Source organism: Anopheles arabiensis, chromosome 2 (assembly GCF_016920715.1).
Source record: "Anopheles arabiensis isolate DONGOLA chromosome 2, AaraD3, whole genome shotgun sequence".
Taxonomy (NCBI): Eukaryota; Metazoa; Arthropoda; class Insecta; order Diptera; family Culicidae; genus Anopheles; species Anopheles arabiensis.
Genome location: NC_053517.1, coordinates 25,849,740 through 25,868,910, shown reverse-complemented (window position 1 = coordinate 25,868,910; position 19,171 = coordinate 25,849,740). Strand labels below are relative to the sequence as shown.

The following is a 19,171-nucleotide window of genomic DNA, read 5'->3' as shown; positions in this document are numbered from 1 at the left end:
GACACACGAAATCTTCCGCGGGGCGCGTTGGTTTGCGCGTAAGCCGAGCCCGCGCGCGCGCGTGTGTGTGTGCTTTGTGACAACCCGAAACCGTGGGACCATAAATTTGGGTTTAGCGTTAACCTTTTCCGCTGCTCGGTGTCGCCAGGATTTGGTGGCAGGTGAAAAATGGCGAAATTTAAGACACACTCGCGCTGTGTTTCCTTCAGGGGACTGTGTCCCGTCGGTCCCCCAGGTCGGTGCTTTTTCATGCTTTTTTTTGGGAGGGAAAGGTGCGAAAGGTACCCGTTATGGAAATTCAGGATGTGCGAAGACTGACACTAATGTTAAACGCGTGATCTCTCCCGCTCTCTTTGCCGTCACAGGCGAGATTGTGACATCCGATTTATGGTCGCCGTCAAAAGGGAAAGCTGCAAGAGCTGTCACAGCGTTCCGGGCGCCTGTCCAAACCACAGGTGACCAAGGACAGGCTCTGGTGCTCCTTCGAGGAGGTGGTTGTTGTTTCAGACGCTTGCAAAAGGGACAGTAAATGCGGCTTATAATGTTTAACATTTCAAGGGCTGGAAAATCTTAAGAATGGTCAGCGCTAATTCGTTTCCATTTTTACGCCCTGCTCTCCGCGCCCAGATAATGAACCGCTCAGCTGAATGAACAATTAGGAGTGTTGTTTAGCCGCTAGTACACCGACAAATTCAAACTCACGTTCGCTGTATACGAGTGTCCGTTAATATCGCTCTTAAAAATGGTATCCATTTATCGGACGGAACTGATCAGACGGAATTTCAAAAAACCCTTGCAAACTCTGAGTTTTGGGACGGCTTTGCATAGTTAAACGCTAAATGTTGGGTCTCGTTTGCTTCTCGCACTTCCCTTAAACGACTCACTGTATCCTACGAGTGCATAAATCGTAACTTCTAATCGCTTCCTACGGTTTGCCGCAACCCATTAGCTGATATTGTGCCCTTTTGCCGTGTGCCGTTCCAGCGTTCAATGTCAAAGGATCCGATTTTCTAGCGAAATGGTTATGGTGCCGGTGACCTTTTTTTCTGGTTCTATTTCTTCTCGTATGTTCCACTGCTTGGTTTGGATTGGCAAGAAAAAAGGAAGTAAAAAGCTCCACCTCCGAAGAGAAGCTCCGGAAGCGGTTCACGTTGGCTTATAGGTGGTGTACTTTCTATTTTTCTGTCTCTCACTTAATTAATAATGATTGTCATCTTTTGCGGTAATTAAAGAAAAGTCCCCGTCCCCCTCTTCTCCCCCGGAAAAAGGGTGCAGAAGAACCAGGGAGGAATGCTTATGTGTCCCCTTCCAAGACTACGGATGAGAATGTATTATCCAGTACAGTGACTCGATCGGTCGGAATAGATTCCGGTGTCTTTCGCTGCCACGACAGAAACGACCACTCCGGGGACATTAAGATGTCAGATGAATTCAAAGTTATCAGTTTGGTTTCGGACGGACAGGACCAACCTTCCCCTCTCCCCCCCCCACCACCACCACCACCACCACCACCACTGTCTCTTCTTTGCCAACAAACCCCACACAGACAGATAGGGGAAGGTAGGTACAGACGGACATTGGTCCGGGTAAGATGAACACATCTCATAAATGCATGAAAAAGGTAATTTTCGAACAAATCAACAGCATGCAGCATCCAAATTGAAAGTAATAAAGACACAATTGAGAACAATTTTGGCATAAAATTTATGCAAAATTGGTTAAATTCACGAACAAAACAAATTTTCAATCGTGCGTTTTCAATCTTATACCAATTGGTGATGAATAGATTTCATCAAAAAACTTAAATAATGGTATTTACAAAGATATAAACCATCCAGCAACTAGAGAAAGCATGGAAATATGCGAGAAACGGGACACCAGTCAAAATGGCAGTCATTCGTTGTGCTATTACTCGCTCGGCGCTGATGAGGCACACGTCACTAAATTCAATATCTTGTCACGACTTGTACAACTTTATGCAATAAAAAGATGAGGCATTGATACGACATCGTTTAGGAATAGATGAGAGATACTATGGGATAGAAAATATCAAAAAGTTGAATATTGACATGGTAGAAAAATTGCTTTAACTATTAACAAGTCCCTCAAAAGTGGTGGAATCGCAGACTTTCCGCGGGGTAATTTCCTAAAGCGAAGTTCTAGGCAGTTGTTTTGTGTCCGTTAAGTGTCCATCGTACCCTTCGTGGTGTCCATCTTCCCCATATCCCAAATCTGCACGAAAAAATCATGTTTCTAATTCATTCTAAGTAAGATAATGTATGCACATTTTCATGGTCGTTGCATTTATATATCCCTAGATTGTTAACATTGTCCTTAAGGTGTCCGTCTTTGCCTATCTTCCCCTACAGATTCGCCTACACCTTCAGTTTGTCAGTCAAAAGTTAGCCGCAGTCGGTGGCGTTTGGGAAGATTGTTCGCTTCCATTCCTAAATGTTGCACAAAAGTTAATGTTGGCTATTTTTATCTGGCAGGTCGAATCTTGGCTCGACCCGGAGCGCCCACGGAGCGGTCACGGATGGTCTTCTGACCGGCCCATCCATTGCGCGCGCTTTCCCTTTTGATATGGGGCCGTAAGTGAGTGAGTGAGTGAGTGAGTGAGGCGGCAAAGTCAAGAAGCCATTTCGCAGCCTCAAAACGGATCATCTCCGGGGAATTTTAAGGAAAGTTTATTGCGGTACCACCGGCCGCACCTCCTTTACCTTTTGCCTCTCACTTTCCTAGTGATGGATGATACCCGGGTAAATGATATCTCATCGCTTATCTTGGAGTGCAGGAGCAATGGGGGGAAAGGCCGCCGTACCATTTAGACGACGCGCTCACTAACTGTCACCCGGGCGATCTATTTTAATCTGTGGTTTGTCATAATTTTGGAAGGACGGCCTGAGAGACAGAGAGAGAGAGGGAGAGAAAAAAAAGTTGACCAGTCTTGTGAGTGGTTTTGCCCTTCCACACTACTCCCGCAACAGCAATAGCAGGAAGGGAAGCTGCGCTGCGCCATTCGTCACCGGTTCAACCGGAACGGAACGTATGGTGTCGCGTAGTGTTCGCGTAGCGGCGGGACAAGCTTTTTTTAATTAAAGTCGCAAATGCCCTGTTTTTGAAGGGTGAAAGAGTGGGGAAGTGAAAAATGAAGTCCAACGCTGGATGAGGAAAAGCGTCAACGGAGCTTTAACCCATCCCGAAAGAGCGTGATCATCCTTCTTGCTGTTGCTGTTTAGCCGCCGTGTTGAAGGGAAGTGCATTATTTATTTTCCCCTGGTACTAGCTCCGGTGTGTCCCCTCCGGCGTACGAAAAGAATAGCATAATTTCCGTTCCTATTTTACGATTTTGACGAGAGAACACTTTTTCCCGTTGGCTGGTCAACCAGCGCGAATCTGCCCTTACTCAATTTCGCATCCGTGTCCTTTCGACTCCCTTTCGATTCCATTCGATCGATTGGATTGTGCTTTCGAAATGGCCGGTTCACTCCTCTAGTCCTCTCCCAGGACCAGAAAAAAGGGACACTCTATTAACCCATTTCTGATGTATGTAGTGTAGATTTTTAGTACCTTTTTCCGGCCCCTTGGAAAGGTGGTGGAAATCAAGCCCGAAAATTGACGCAGTGAAACGGAATTCCTAAACGATTCTGCCGCGCACCCCCCATAACACGTCTGCGTCGTGCTGTTACGTGTCCACGGGTTATTCCTATATGTCGGGTCGGGCAGCACCACTCGATGGACGATATTGGCAGACCCGCACAGCAACCTTCCGAGTGCGCTCTACAAGTCGTAATCCAATTTATGGGTTTATCCTTTCTTTTTTGCTGAGGACTTGTCGTAAAATTGTCCCCGAGTGTGATGGGAGAGCTGTAGCTGAGGCTGAAATTAATGTTATAAATTTTTATCATTCTACTTTTTTGTAAAAGCGGGAATGATTTTTTGGTGATGAAACCCTTAAAAAAGCCGGAAGAAAGCTTCAAACACAACAGTCTGCTTGTGTGTAGGGAAAGTGGCAACGCAAGTAGAGTCACCGCAATCAGGCAAACACGATATCAACCAAGCAATAGCGACCTGTCTTCGTGCGCTGATCGATAAGACGGCAGGTCAAAGGGCAACATTGTCAGACAACCCAACGCCCAGAAGGCTCCGTCCGTCCGACGGGTGTAATTAATACCGTCGTTCGCTCGTGTCGCTCGGCGCTTCTCAATTGCGCCTACCGGAAACGAAAGCGAAAGAACGTCCACGTGCAAACGAGGTAATTTATAGCCCGCTGTGCCTTCCACTGGTGGGTACACGTGTCCACGAGGCAAAGAAAAGGGGGCGCCTCCTTTGCTGCTTGCTTCTGCCCAACGTAATCGGAGCGAAATTTGGCAAATTTAAAGCGAAAACTTTGGCCTACACGTTGGTGAAGTTTTCAGCTGTAAATTTATCACTTTTAATGTGACACCGCCACTTCCATTCGGCGATACGTTACCGCGCGCTTGCGTGTGTGTGTGTGTGTAGCGGCTCGGGTGCCGGTTTTTGGTCACACTATCGCGAAAGCCACACGGACCGCCGGTACCCCGAATTCCTTCGACGCCCGACTCCAATGGCCATGTGAAAATGGATCTTTTTTTTGCTTCGACTAGCGACCGTAGGCTTCGACTTTCTAGTGCTCAACCGTGCTTCGCCCAAATTGGCCCGTTCGAGCAGGAATTGGAAAGTGTAAAATGAAACGAAAGGACGCATGAGACCCAGGGGGAGTGGGGTGGTTCGGGTCCAGGGGAAATGCATAAAAAGAAGGCACAAGAGGCATCAGAACGGACGCTTTCTCCCAAAGCCCTCCTCTTTCTCTCTCATGGTGATAATTAAAATTAATTTTACCGAATGTTCTACACCCACGCCTCCCTCCCCTGAATACCCCCGTACGAAGTCTTGCACTTGCAACAACTGCACGAAACTGCAAGCTGCTGTCACCGGGTGTCTTCTTGGGGTGCCTTGCGCGTCCCGGGCAGAAGAAGTTTACAGGGTAGTTTTCCGTTGCCACGGCCATCATTTTGAACCTTTCTGCTTCCTGCTGCTTAATGGGTGGCCCCCCAACGCTCTCCACTCACACATTCTATTTCACACACACACACACACACACACACACACACACACACACACACACACACACACACACACACACACACACACACACACACACACTCACACCGACTCACTCAGAAGGTGTGCTATGCTGCGCCTTCAATTCATTAGTGGCCGTTGGTTGGCTGGTGTATCGGCTTAATGGTGAGACAGGAGTGCTTCACCAACCGTGTAACATTAACGGTGGTCAAGGGCGGTGCTCTTGTGCATCGCGGTGCAAATGTGGAAGGCGAAAATTCGTGGCCCCCCATTGCCACCTGGTGGTGCTATTCGATGCACGGTTCGTTTCATTCCCTGTACGGTTTGATTACCCTGTTCGTTTAACGAGGGATGAACGAATGCTTTACACATCGTTGCAAGGCTCTAAGGGGCGGGAATAGATTTTATAATGCTTTAAACTGGCACCCATTTTGCCTAATTAAAGAGACAAGCAGAACTCGTTGTATTCTGAAAGCCGCGAACGACTTCGTCGTGTCTCTCCGTGCTGGCATTGAGATACCGACGCAAAAGGAAATTGTACTTTCTTTGATAGAACAAAACCTACCACACTCTTCCAAACCAAACTGCGACTCCCAACAATACAGTTCTAGATGAGGTTCTGGAGCCTGCGACTTTTGAAACATTCAAAATACGTATCCAAACGTCCTGTAGATGGTGTTGGCAGACATTACTTGCTTCATGCTAGATTCAGACGTGTTCTATTCTTAAAGCCGTGGTACATTGTCCGTACTCGCTAGTGAAATTTCAATTTTCACTAGCGCATCTGGCGGCTGCTGGTGGAAGCTTTTGTTGATCATCGAGGGAATGGTCATGCCGGATATCAAAATAAAGTATTATTTTCATCATTTTTCGATGCGAAAATGGCTGAAATACTTGCACAACACATTCACCTATCAATTACAAAGCTTTTCCACTCCAGTTTGAGTAAAAAAACATGGAAAAACAACATATGAACAACATCTGAAGCGGCTCCAAATTGTTTAGCAAAATGCTTCGGTCAGCAGTCGCCAGATGCGCTAATGAAAATCGAAATTACACTATCGAGTACGGACAATATCCTCCGGCCTTTATTATCGAGTCGGCTCCACGCCAAGTTGATGAATTTTGTGTGTTTATTTGTATAGAAAAGTACCCTTTGGAGTTCATTTTCTCGACTCGAAACGAATCGGGTTCAGAATAGAATACGCCTGATTGTAACAATCAGCACAATGATCAGTCATGATCATGATTTGATGACAGTCGGCCTCAACACCATTTGGCGATCGAAAAAAATCGATAGGCGCTCACGTTAAACTGACAGTTTAACTATTTCTTTCATATCCCTACATAAAGCCGATTCCGATCGAGTTAAGTATAAAGTGCAGGGTAAAATGAAATGAGTGTCAAATGACACCACCATGACAGCCGGATCGATCGATTTTTTTCGATCGAAAAATGGTGCTCTAAGCCCGAGTAAGTCGTCTTGTAAAAGTTTCTGGGTTTGGGTTGGAGCGGATCCTCGAGATCCTGGGATTTTCTTCTAGATTTATGTGATTTTTTTCTAGAATCATTGACAGGATAGAGGAATAATCAGAAGTCCTGATTGACGTGAATTAGACGTGAATCACAATGATCTTCTTGAAGTCATAGGAGATGGAGTTGGAGACGGTTTGTTGGATAGGCTCTAGTATGAAGGCGCTCGTCCCGAGAGTCGTTCCGGCAAGAGTCGTTGGTACCGAGAGTTGGGAACATATCGAACGGAGTTCGTAGGTCTTCCTGTGTGGGACTTTTGATATTAGGTCTTGAATTTCTTGAAGGTTTTTGGACGGTAAATCGAAACAAAGAGAGCTTTACAGGACGGCCCACGTTCCTTCTTTAGAGCCCACCGTGAACTACCAAAAGCACTAGCCATACTTGCAGGAAGGAGCTCTTCTCTGTCTCTATGACGTTCATTCCTTTGCTATAAATAGCTCCCTTATAACAGTTTCTCTCCCGCAAACACGCAAAGCTAGTTTTCCCGACGAAACTACATTCTCCCCGACGCAACTACGCATATTAGTGTGTGCGCGCTCGTTTGGTGTCTAGCACCAAAACTTTTCGGTACTGTAAATTGCAAAAGTTTCGCGCCCGCTTTCCCTTGTCCTCGCTCGCGGGTGTGACGAAATTAATCAAGTTGCTGCTGCAACGCCCACGAGAATGCAAAACAACACGAGGGGCACCGCCTGTTTTGCTTTGCAATTTAGTAGTGCTTTCGAGCTTCGGCTGCGGAACGCGGAAGAAGGTTGCCTGTTTATTGCGAGCGCCGGCGGAACCGTAATTGAAATCCAATCAAATCCTCTCGGCAACCATGCTCGATTGCCCCGGGCCCGTCGGAAGAGGGAAGCGCCCGGGCATCGAGATAATCGTCGTAATCGCATGAAACACACTCGAAATTCATCTCGAGAATCAAATTGACTGTACGAATTTCCTGTCATAAATATGATAAAACCAAGCACTTTGGCGGGTGAGAGAGAGAGAGAGAAAGAGAGAGAGAGAGAGAGAGAAAGAAAGAGAAGAAAAGAGAAGAACTCTCGAATCGATCAGGGAGGATTGCGCTTCTCTCGTAGGCGGTGGTGCTGGTAAGAGTTTGCGAACCAGTTTGCCCTGCCAAACCTGGTCCTCCTTCCACAACCCGCCCCCCCTTCCCCCTCAAAGTGGTCGGGATTTTCGGGTAAACCGGGAACCAGGGATGAAAGGTCCGCCAGGGCAAAGGAGCTCTGGCGGAAAGTTTTGTGCTGAAATCTCCCAAACCGAACCTCGGTACGCCCGAGCGCAGTGTGCTCAATGTGTTCAACGGTTTTGTGTGTGTGTGTATGTGTTTTTGTACGGGGCCAGGTTTGCTCACTATCGATTCATATGCCTTTGCCGACCGATTTCCGGGACCGGCTCGGTTGAAAAGCATTGAACACAGGGGGGATGAAAGGGAATGGTGCGGAATGGAGAGCCGTTGTTTCGGGTTGCATATAAGTATTTCCAACCTCTTTCCCTCCTCACCCCCCCCCCTGCCTCCCCCTTTCCAACAGGTACATTCATACAAACTTAATAAGAACCGGATCAAAGCTTCTCATATTTTGTGTTGAAATTGTACACACGTACAACCACGTGTTTCGTCCACCCCGAAAAAAAGAGAGGGGAACAGGGAGCAGGAAGTTTTCCTGTACTGCAATTTTATGCATCATTCAAACTGGTCGAAATCGATGCAGCGATGAAGTGAAAGTGGGGGGAGAGAGAGAGATAGGGAAAGAAGGGTTCAAAAACGGAAATGCAAAAGCTGGAAATTGATGCAGCTGGCCAACAGCTAGCTAAACAGTGAGAGAGAGAGAGCGAAGGGGGGGGGGGAATAAAAGTACCGAAAATATTCAAACAACCACACACACACACACTTCCACCCGGTAAAACTATCTCCATACCAGCCTTGCCTGTCTGTGTGTGTCTGTCCAACTGGCTATACTTCTAAACCGGTCCGGGGTCCGGGGAGCTTTTATCATTCCCGCAGCGCCTTCCCGCCATCCCATCCCAACCGGTATTATCAGTCGCACCGTGGACGAAGCATCGACAGGCAGAGGCACACACACACACACACACAGGCACAAAGATGCACCACCTACCGGAAGGAGCACAAATTTCCGGTTTTCCCTGTGTGGTTTGTTCCGGCGTATCACCGTTTTGCATATATGCAGGGCACACCACGCGTGGCCGTACAGTGAGGAAGTGGGAGGAACAGGGCACCACCTTTTCGCTATATCTCTCTCTCTCTCTCTTTCTCGCATCTCTCGCTTTTGCGGAAACGTTTTTCATCCTCAGTTTCGTTTCTATTCATGCATGCATTCATTCGGTTTCGTTCAAGCCTGCATGCAGGTACTGCTGACCACTAACCGACCCACCGAAGGGGGGAGATGGGAGGGATAGCGTGTACAGCAGGTACGGTGAAAGCACTTGGAAATTGTCCTACCATGGGCACTCCGTGCGCCACACTGGCTGGAAGCTTTCAAGTTGGACCGAATTGTTTTGTTAGATGTTGTAACATCACCCAAATTCTATAAGACGATTAGAGAGAGCGAACCCACCCCTACCCCTTCACAAAGATCACTGACTGACACTGAGGCTGAGTAGGGAGCGGGTCATAGGAAGGGCCCCGGTCCCAGCTTCGTCTCTACGGGTAGGCAGAATTAATAGGCAGTGGGTACAACACAACAGCTGCCCGTAAAATTCCTGTAATTGATGGTGATGGGGGTGCAAGTGTGCTGCGCAACCTGTGCAAAGCTTATTGATTGGTAGCAGCTTTTCCCAGAGACTTCCCCCCCTCCCAAACCCACACGGTATTAAACAGCATTCAATATCGAGTTCAGTTCCATTGGAGGAGACGTCCCATCGTTAGTTTTCAATCAAAACCCCTCCCCGAATGCCCAATTTACTGGAAGCACTTTTTTGGCTCAAAAGGCATGCAAGACATACGGGTCGTCGGTTTGAGCCGCTTTGGTAGTACGAATGTGGCTGTCTGTAGTTAAAGAGAGGGTCGGTTAGATAGTTTTACTACCATCAAACATAGCAAATGTTTACCGAATGCTAAAAAAAAAACAGGCGGGTTTGGTTGTAAATGGTCGGCTGTGTGCTTGAGGATCGCCTGCGCACGATCACGACCCGGAACGTCTTGCCAGAATCTCCGACTCCGAGTGGCGTAATGCAGTGCAGAGCAAACACAGCAGATAAAACGATAATGGTAATTAAACGACACCCCATAACCCCTCGAACCCCGGGCAATGGGAGGGCTTTTGGCGTTTGGGCTGGAAGTATAAAAGGAAGTCAGCCGAAATTGGATCGCTTCTCTCGACCGTCAGACCCACTCCGGTATTGGGTATTCGTAACCAGTCCCCCGGATTATATGTGAACACCAACACGTGCGTCGGTTGGAAGCGAAAATCGAGTGACAGCGGTGCTAGGTGCGGTGCCGCCGAGACGACAGAGATTGTGCAGTGCCGGCACCAGCACCGGTTTGGAAGATCCGTTCCGGATGCCGCATCCATTGACACCGCCGAGAAGTAAGTGGAGGGGGGTAGTACGGCACAAGCAGACACGCTCTTGCGTGGTGTGAGGGTGCGATAGAGCTGTCTCGCGGACAATTAATCAGTCATAATTGATAACGTCAACGCGTCGCGGCTGTACGAAGGCGCCGTCAGCCGTGCGCCCACAGTTACGATTAGGTGTTTCCCGTGGTAGGCAGCTGGCGTATCAGCTGGCGAGCGCGTTGCTGCGTGTGATAGTAGAGAATAGAGAAAATAGCGTCTGTTTCGTCAAAAACAATCACAGACCACTGACGAGAGTGGTTTTGGCTTTGCTGCGTAAAGTTCGTGCGTGTCTGCGTGGCCAAAGATTGCTGTGCGCAAACACAATCCAACTATGGATGGGAAATGTAATGCGTTTGATTGGGGGAGAGATGAAAGATGATCGCGAACAACGCGTTAACTCCGTGTGTTTGCTTTACTAATCCCTTATTGTATCTCTTGTTCTCTATCCCTCTCTTTCACATAACACACAGTTTACATCACGTCCGTGGAAGAGCCAGAAGCACCGGCCAGAAACGGTGGATCGAGCGTACCGACGGAACCGGACAGCCGTGCGCCCACCACCGTACCAGCGCCGATACCGTCGATTGATTTGGCCATGGCACTGAGCAAACGGGAGGCCACCACCGATGGTGCACTGCCCCTCACCGGCATGGTGGTGGTGACGGCGGAGACGGCCGACACTGGCGATTGGCATCCGGTGCGAACGACCAGTCCATCCGTTGGCAATGGTGGCACCATCTCCGGCAGTCCAACGCCGGGACGGACCGCTGCCTTCGCTCGCAAGTATATCAGTCATGTGTGTGTGTGTGTGTGTGTGTGTGTGTGTGTGGGTTTTTGTTGTTGTAGTGTTGGTCTGTTTTGTGATAAACGATCTTGTGTTTTTGGTAGATGCACGGGTGTTGCGGTATATTGGCAGGGTGTGTGCGACGTGTAAATCAAGTCCATCGAAATGGGCTCAAATATCCAATCAAAGTTACAACCGTTTGTCGCTTGTGTGTGTAGTGTATCGAATAGTGAGCTGATGGTTTGCTTCGACTGGGTGCTGGCATTGATTATTTGCTAATTTGTACCAGTTTGCCTCAATTATTATCATTCGCTAGCAGGCAGCGTTGGCAGGTTTCTCAAGCAATGTTAGTCTGAGATTGTTTAACTGAGAAATTAGTACACATTTCTAGGTAACTTCCAATGCGGTGAGTGTCTCGATGGTTCCGGAACCAAACCGTGCTAACCGTTTTGCAAGTTATTCGTTAACTCAAAGAACGTTAACACTCTAAGCGCCATTTCATCGATTGATTTCTGATGGACTTTTGACATTGTTCAACTTGAACAACCTTCATTGGGTGTTCTCTCTACAACCAAAGCTAATGATCGTCAGCTCCGTTCTCCTTGTGTTAAAATAATAAGAGAACAAAATATTGTATGGAAACTTTGAGCCTTCTCGCCCCATTTTCTTTTAGCAGAACCAGTGATTTCAGCTTTGCATTGTGTTGAATAGCTCTATGTAAACAAGAAAGGCTTCTAAATGAAAAAAAGAAGAAGAAATCAAATCAGAAGCTCAGACTTATGTAGCTCAATCGTAGCTCTGTATTAACTCATATTGGACATAGTGAGCACAATTGTCTGATTGGAATCCGGGTACATAAGTCCTATAAGAGTGCCCTAGAATCCTGTTTCCAACAGGCAAAATTCACTTCAGTAATTTCCCATTCGCTTGCAAAAGAGTTAAAAAAGTATCGACTAGTATTAAGTATGCCAAATGTATCAGAACCCCTAAAAAGCCCCTGGAAATAGCTGCTTTAAAACCTTTGCTTGGTTGTTGTAATCTTGTCAGGCTTTGGCATAGGTTTGACTATTCTATTGCATTGTTTTCAACCACTCCATGCTGTATTTAGACTGCTAAGGACAGTTCCATTCAGCTCCATTCCATAAACCAATGGTACTTTGTTAAAACATTGTTACAACGCCCCACCGTGTGTGTTATGACTAGCCGCTAGACAAAGTGATTAGAGTGGCTTGTGCAATGCTTTACCTAGTTCATCATCCACTTGTTTGCAAATAATAGACGCGTCAACAATGCAACCATCGACGCGAACCAAACTCTCCGCGCTAAACAGGAAACCTTCTCAACACCTTTCCCATTCCCCCCAAAATTGTTACGCCGCAATCGAGCACACTGTAATTGCTGTAACACTAACGCCAACACTAACGCGCCCCTCTCTCTCTCTCCACTTCAGATGCCCATCGCTAGTGCGTAGTTGGCCGACCACGTCCCAACCGCTCGCGCTGCTGCTGCTGTTCGCGTTCCTGTGGGCGATCGCGTACGCCATCCTGCCACCGGAGCTGTCCGAGCCGGCCGGCGGGCTGATGCGGCTCGCCTTCCTGTTCGTGGGCGCCCAGGCCTGCGGCGTGCTCGTCTCGCTGACCGGCCTGCCCGACATGCTCGGCATGCTGTTCTGGGGCGTCCTGTACGCGAACGTTGGCTGGGCCGACTTTGCCGGGTACGAGCGGGTCGAGGTGTTTCTGCGCGAGATGGCACTGGTCAACATTATGCTGCTGGCCGGGCTCGGGCTGGACTACGACGCCCTCCGGTCGCTGTTTCGCTTCATCATGCAGCTCACGCTGGTGCCGACGGTGGCCGAGGTTGCGGCCGTGGCCGTACTCTCCCATTACCTGCTCGCCCTACCGTGGCTGTGGGGCGTTTTGCTCGGGTAAGTATGTGTGTATGTGTGTGGTTCTCATCATCCGTTGCTGTTGGCGTTGTTGCTCAGCCCCCCTCTCCCGGTTACAAAGCGTATCCCCCGTCCAGTGTGCGGTAGTGGAATTAAATCCTTTAATTTGGTTTTAAACGTGTGACCCGCGGGCTGCTCTCGGGATGGGTGGGAAGAGGCGCTCTGGCAGTATGGAGCATTATGGTGAGCGGAAGCACAACGGCCACCGGCGGCGGCTAATGGACGTTGCAGTACACTAAAAGCCACATAAAAGAACCTTTTCCTCCCGCCGCAACAATGGGACACCCGTTCCACGAAAGAGTGTGTGCAGGGCCGTTGTTTTGTCCGCTTTCCTTTCCTTTTGGTTGGTTCCATGGGCACGTCAAAGCATTTTTGTATGTGTTCCATTCCGTGCCACTACCCGCCGGAAGCGAACCGGGAGTCCTGGAAGCCCATGCCATCGCCGGAAGAAGCTCGGGAGAGCTGAACTGGGGGCTAGGGTAGCAAAACGACTGGCTAGAATTTACAAAAAAAGCGAAATGGTGAAAATGAAAAGAATTTTTCCCCCATCTCTTCCAGGGAAATGGGTTCTCGCTGGCCCACGGGTAAAGGATTTGTGAAACATCTCACAACCATCTCCGGACCAAAGGGCGAAGGTGAAGCTAATGCATTTACAAGAGGGAAAAAAGAAAAAGGGAACCCTCCCCCGGCCCTGGTTCGGTGGAAAATCACTCAAGAACAGAACGCACAAGTGCGCGCGCGAGGTCTTGTAAAATGGTGGAGGTGCGAAGCAACAGGAAGTGTAGAAGCCGGTGAGAGCAAATGCTCCCGCCACACAAAAAAGGTGGAGGAAGAAACGGGACCTTTTGGTGGCAAAAAATAAACTCCCCGCGTTACGGTGTTCATCATTATGCCGGGTGAGAGGGGAAAGAAGAAAACCCCCCTAAATGGATTGCGCACCATTCTGTCCGAACCCGTTTGCTGGCCCCTTCTCTTCACGCTGGAATTGCTGAACCCGTTTTGGATGATCTCCAAACGAAATTTGTGCCGCTTGTTTGTGGCCCCGTTCGCCCCGTTCGCCCCGTTCGTTGCGGTTGATGAAAATCAATTTCATTTCTTCCCAGCTGATGAAAGCTGGCAGTAGCAGCAGCAGCAAGTAGAGAAGTAGATTAAAATCCCATCCCCACCCATGGGCTCCAGTGCAAGTTGCAACGCTGTTAGCATCACCATGCCGTGTCTTTGTGATTGCACCGTTTCTTTTCTCGGTGGGGAGCTTTTTTTGTTGTTGTGGGTACGAATTTTCATACGAACGTTTGAGTGGCTGGCGGAATAAATTCCCTTTCTTGGTCGCACCCATTTTTTCTGTTCGCTTCCTTTGATGGAGTTAAGCTAGTGATGTGCTCTCTGGAGCGCACTGACGAACCCGTCTGACTCCGGTTAGTGTGATTCCAACTCCGGTAATCTCGAAAGGAATTCTCCAAAGTAGTCAAAAATCAAAGTTATCCGGAATCGGAGTCGTTCGAAGTAGGAATTGTTTTTTTGATTCTGACTTCGGACGACTCCGGACAACTCCTAATGCGGGCGACGCCGGCCTACTCCGACGCCAGACGACTCGAGACGCCTCCTACTCCGGCCGACCCTGACTCCGGATGACTCTGAATCTGGAAGACGCCGGACGACTCAGACTCCGGACGACTCCTACTCCGGACGACCCCGACTGCGGATGACTCCGAATTTGACGACTTCGACTGCGGATGACAGCGATTTCGGCTCTGAACAACTTTGACTCCGACTCTAGACAACTTTGACTCCGGACGACTCTGACTCCGACTCCGGACAACTCCAACCGACTCAAGTCGACTTGGACTTCGGACAACTCCGACTGACGCAAGTCCACTTCGATTCCGAATAATTTTGACTCCGGACGACTCCGGCACCGGATGACTCCGAATCTGGACGACTCCGACATTGCACAAATCCGACTCCGGACAACTTCGACTCCGGACAACGCCGACTCCGACTCTGGACAACTCTGCCTCCGGACGAGTCTGACTCCGACTCCGACTCCGGCTGACTCTTACTCCGTCTCCGAACACGTCCGACTCTGGACAGCTCCGACCGACTTAAGCCGACTTCGGATAACTTCGACTCCGGACTACTCCGCTCCCGGCCGACTCTGATCGATTTCGACTCCGAATGACTCCGGCCCCGGATGACTCCAACTCCGGACAAGACCGACTAAAGACAACTCCGACTCTGGACAACTGAGACTCTGAACGATTCCGTACAACTCCGGACGGTTCCGGACGATTCCTTTACTTTACCCATCACTATAGTGAACCCTTCCAGGTGGTTTCAGTGGGAGCAGCGGCATTAGTAGCAAACCATCCACCACCGCGTGTGACTACCGCGAATCATCTTCCTGTTTTTTAATGGGCTTTTGCTTCCCCTTTTCCTTCCAAAAATGGTGAAAAAAAAAAATGTGTAAAAAAAGGGTCAAGAAGGTAAAGTGCAATTTTCGGCCTGTGACCCTACTGTTGCATTATTGCCCTTGGACTCCCTTTAACTCCCAAACGGAAAGAGAACGTAACACGGAAGATTGCACTTTGCGCGTTGCAGCACGTGGCGGTTAAAAAACGCGAGCTGGCAAGAAAGCAGTACCACTTACCTTGGTGTTCCGCTCTTCCTATTTTCTCCATCTCATTTCCATCTCCAAGCCTGGTCGTTACTGCCATCTCGCCGAACGTCGTCGTGACGGTGCTGCTGCGCCTGCGGGAGGAACGGCTCGGGCTGAACAAAGGCATTCACACATTAATCATCGCCATGACAAGCTGCAATGATGTGCTGGCAATTTTCCTGTTCGGCGTCATCCTGGGGGTGATATTTTCCACCGGTAAGTTTGCGGTTGTACCTACCACTTCCCGATTTAATCGCACTTCTTTTTAATAAAAACATTACTCTCTCTCTCTCTCTCTCTCTCTGCTTCTCCTCCGTTCCTTCTACAGGCGATCTTACCAGCCAGATCCTGCAGGGACCGATCGGTATCGTGATCGGGCTGGTGTACGGCAGCCTGTGCGGGCTTGCCCTGCTGTACCTGCCCTCGTACCAAGCGGTAACGTATCATCTATTCTGTCACCGGAAGTTAACAGTTTTAATTACACTCAAACGCACCCCCTCCCCCCCACTCGTTTGCAGAAGTACACCAACGGGTTGCGGTTCGCGATGACGGCCCTCGCCGGCACGCTGTCGGTGGTGGGCAGCAAAAAGGTGGGCTACCCGTCGGCCGGTGCGCTCGGTTGCATCGTAACCGCGTTCGTGGCCGGTACGGGGTGGCGCAAGCGGCCCCCGACCGAGTGCAACGAGGTGAGCATGTACCTGGATCTGCTGTGGAAGTTTCTCAAGCCCGTCTCGTTCTCGCTGATCGGGAAGGAGGTAAAGTTTTCCGTACTCGAAGGTGAAACCGTCCTGTACGGGTTCGTGACACTGCTGGTAGCGGTGCTGGTAAGTGGTTCCGGGCACTCATACACACACGCACCGAACACGGCACGCATGATTTACTCACTGGCTTTTTCATTTTTTTGACGTTTGCAGTTGCGATTGATTGCCTCCTACCTGTCGACGGTGGGCAGCGAGCTGAACTGGAAGGAGAAGGCGTACGTCACGCTGGCCGGCTTCCCGAAAGCTACCGTGCAGGCGGCCCTCGGACCGGCCGCCCTCGATCTTGCCCGCAGCGTGAACGCGACGGACGAGTACGGCCGGGCGCAGACCGTGCTGATCGTGACGGTGCTGGCGATCATACTGACTGCACCGCTCGGCGCACTGCTCATGATCAAGCTGGCCCCGCGCTGGCTAAAGCGATCGACCGACGAGCGGACGGACCAGTACAGTTGACAGGGGGTGGGGTGAAGGTGTATGGTGTAAAGATAGTGACTTAAGGTGCTGGTACTTGCTGACCCGTTTTTACTTAACAATGTGACCCAATGTTAGGATTTAGTTTGATCGACTTAGACTTACGTTGTTACTTAATTGATCGCGCAAAGTGTGCCTTTGCTCGAGCAAGTGTGAATCTTCAAGACAATCTTATAAACTTGCCGTTGATGTCTTTTTTTTCGCTTTAACCATAGTTGGCCACCGAAAAAACCGACCCCCCATTTAGGGCAGGGATGGGCAATAAAACGCTCTTCCCGTTTTCGCAGTTTAACGTGCGATGCATCATAATTCCTGCCACTGCAACGCGGAAATGAGTTGAATTTTTACCGCCCCGTGGCTGCTGCAAAACTATAAAACGATAAATCAATGTGCAAAATTCTTGCGGCTGTGCGTGTGTGAGAGAGTCGCTTTCTGCGGTGATACCGGTGGTTAGGTAAGTTTTTCCGGATGACCGCACGAATGACGTTTTCCTCCGGCTGGCTGCGGCAAGTTTTGAAGTCTCCGCTTCCTCCCCTCATCCAGGTTGGCACTGAGACCCCCCCCCAATCCCTCCTTATCGCCACAAATGCGTATTGCACTCACTGCGAATGATAGCTCTCGGTTTCGGTTCGCGTTAAAGGCACCGCAGGCAAAGCAGCGCGCGTTAAAACCGCCGCGCCACTCGCAGGCTTGCGTCAGCAGCAACCGGGGGAGGGTGATCCAAGAGGAAACCTTTTTTTTTTGGTATGGAAAACTTTTCTCGAGTAGCTTAAGTTTCATCTTTGCTTCCATTGCTTCCTGCCCTTACCCATCGGTTCTGGGCGACAGTTTTTCCAACTGACTGACACGGTGACAGTGGTGGCCGCAGGAGTGGCGGCTTATTCCCTACCCCCGCTTCTCCTACACCTTTTCTGCGGCCGGCGATTGCGCCCACAAACTGCCGCTAACGATGCCACACCGGGGATTGGTCACAGTGTCATCACGGCGAAGGAAGGGAGGAGTGTTCCACTTTTTGTGTGGTTTTTTTTCTTCTGCCGACGGCTATAACATTCCGGGCTCTTGACCCGGGCTATGGAACTTCTCCTGTGGGAAGAAAAAGAACAGGCAAACCTTTAGAATGTTCGGCACCACTTGGCAGAAACATGGCAAATCGTTAAACGGTTCTAGTGTTGCCGTGCTGCTGCGAAGCGTTCTACTGCCGGCTGCTGCTGCTGCTGCTTTGGTCGCTCTTGTTAGAAGTTTGTGTACAATTTATTTGTGTTTGCTTTTAAACTGTTCAACAAAATGTGCAACATTTCGAAAACTGCCAGTGGATACACGGTGTAGCAGCATTTGAAGAAAAGCATTTGTAGTTGCTGAGATGAATTTCACCTTCGGTCGGTTTGATTGTAAACATCAACCCTCACGTCCTGACAAGCCTTTCTGTGCATCTGTGGCATTTTTCTCTCTCTCTCTCCATTTTACTAATCTAATATCGATCGATCGGCTTGTTTAGAAAGGCATTGTTGAATGTAAATGAATTGTTTGCCAAGCGATCATGATTTATGTACCCCTGGCTTTATTGAAGCACGCCGTATTTGCAAACGCCGATGAATGTTGATTTGTTTGCCCCACATCGCATTGCATATGCGCAGCACGAGTGTGTGTGTTTGTAGCAAACAGTGAATAGGGGTTTTTTTTTTTAATTTAAAAAACATTCTAAGCCATTGAGCTGCAAATTGAAATAATAAAATCTCGCTCGCCTACGAACGGCGACTGTGGTTGAGTGTTTACACATGCACAGGTTAAATCAATAAAACCTGTAATTCATTTGTTAATTTGTAGCCAACAGATTTCCATCCCCTGCCGGGAAGGCACACACAAAGCAGGAAGGGTTTCCTTTCCCTTAACGGGCTTTTTTTTTTCTCTCTGGACACCCCGAGCGGGTGCTTCATGACTGATATGGATTTTCAAACTTAACGGGTTGGAATTCCACTGCTTCCCTTGCACTTGGGTCACAATTGGGAGGAGCCTGTCTGAGAGGGAAGATTAGTGATTATTGCTTTGTTAGAAATTATCTGATAAGCATTCAACAGCGCCGTTCCCCCACACACACACACACGGTGGGAACCGTGGCGTTTGCATCTTATCAGGGCAATAAGAGGATGTTATCACAAGGACGTGGAAAAAACCCCCAAAAAGTGACCAGATGCTCTGGCTTAGCGCGGCTGCCCAGCGCTGGTCAAGAGATGATAAATAACAACAGTTTATTTCGTTTGCCTTCGTCCCAAAATGGCTTGGGAAACGCTCCGCACCTGGTACCCGGAACGACGTCGTGTTGGGCGCCAAAGAGAGGTTCGGAGA

General features: G+C 49.2%; 1 protein-coding gene across 4 annotated transcripts in view; it reads left to right on the top strand.

The window, feature by feature from the left end:
* LOC120895303 (sodium/hydrogen exchanger 9B2) overlaps positions 1-17,017 on the top strand; it is a 29,379-nt gene extending 12,362 nt beyond the window's left edge. Inside the window, exons 1-7 of one of the 4 annotated variants that reach the window (XM_040298521.1) lie at positions 9,962-10,184; positions 10,682-10,994; positions 12,446-12,919; positions 15,637-15,812; positions 15,925-16,031; positions 16,115-16,420; positions 16,511-17,017. In XM_040298521.1, the coding sequence (XP_040154455.1) occupies positions 10,157-10,184; positions 10,682-10,994; positions 12,446-12,919; positions 15,637-15,812; positions 15,925-16,031; positions 16,115-16,420; positions 16,511-16,810 (1,704 nt within the window). In that variant the 5' untranslated portion in view covers positions 9,962-10,156 and the 3' untranslated portion in view covers positions 16,811-17,017. Of the gene's footprint in view, positions 1-9,961; positions 10,185-10,321; positions 10,556-10,681; positions 11,008-12,445; positions 12,920-15,636; positions 15,813-15,924; positions 16,032-16,114; positions 16,421-16,510 lie in introns of those variants that run through there. The other 3 variants (XM_040298523.1, XM_040298524.1, XM_040298525.1) reach the window with 3 other exon arrangements.
* Positions 17,018-19,171: the final 2,154 nt, after the last annotated feature.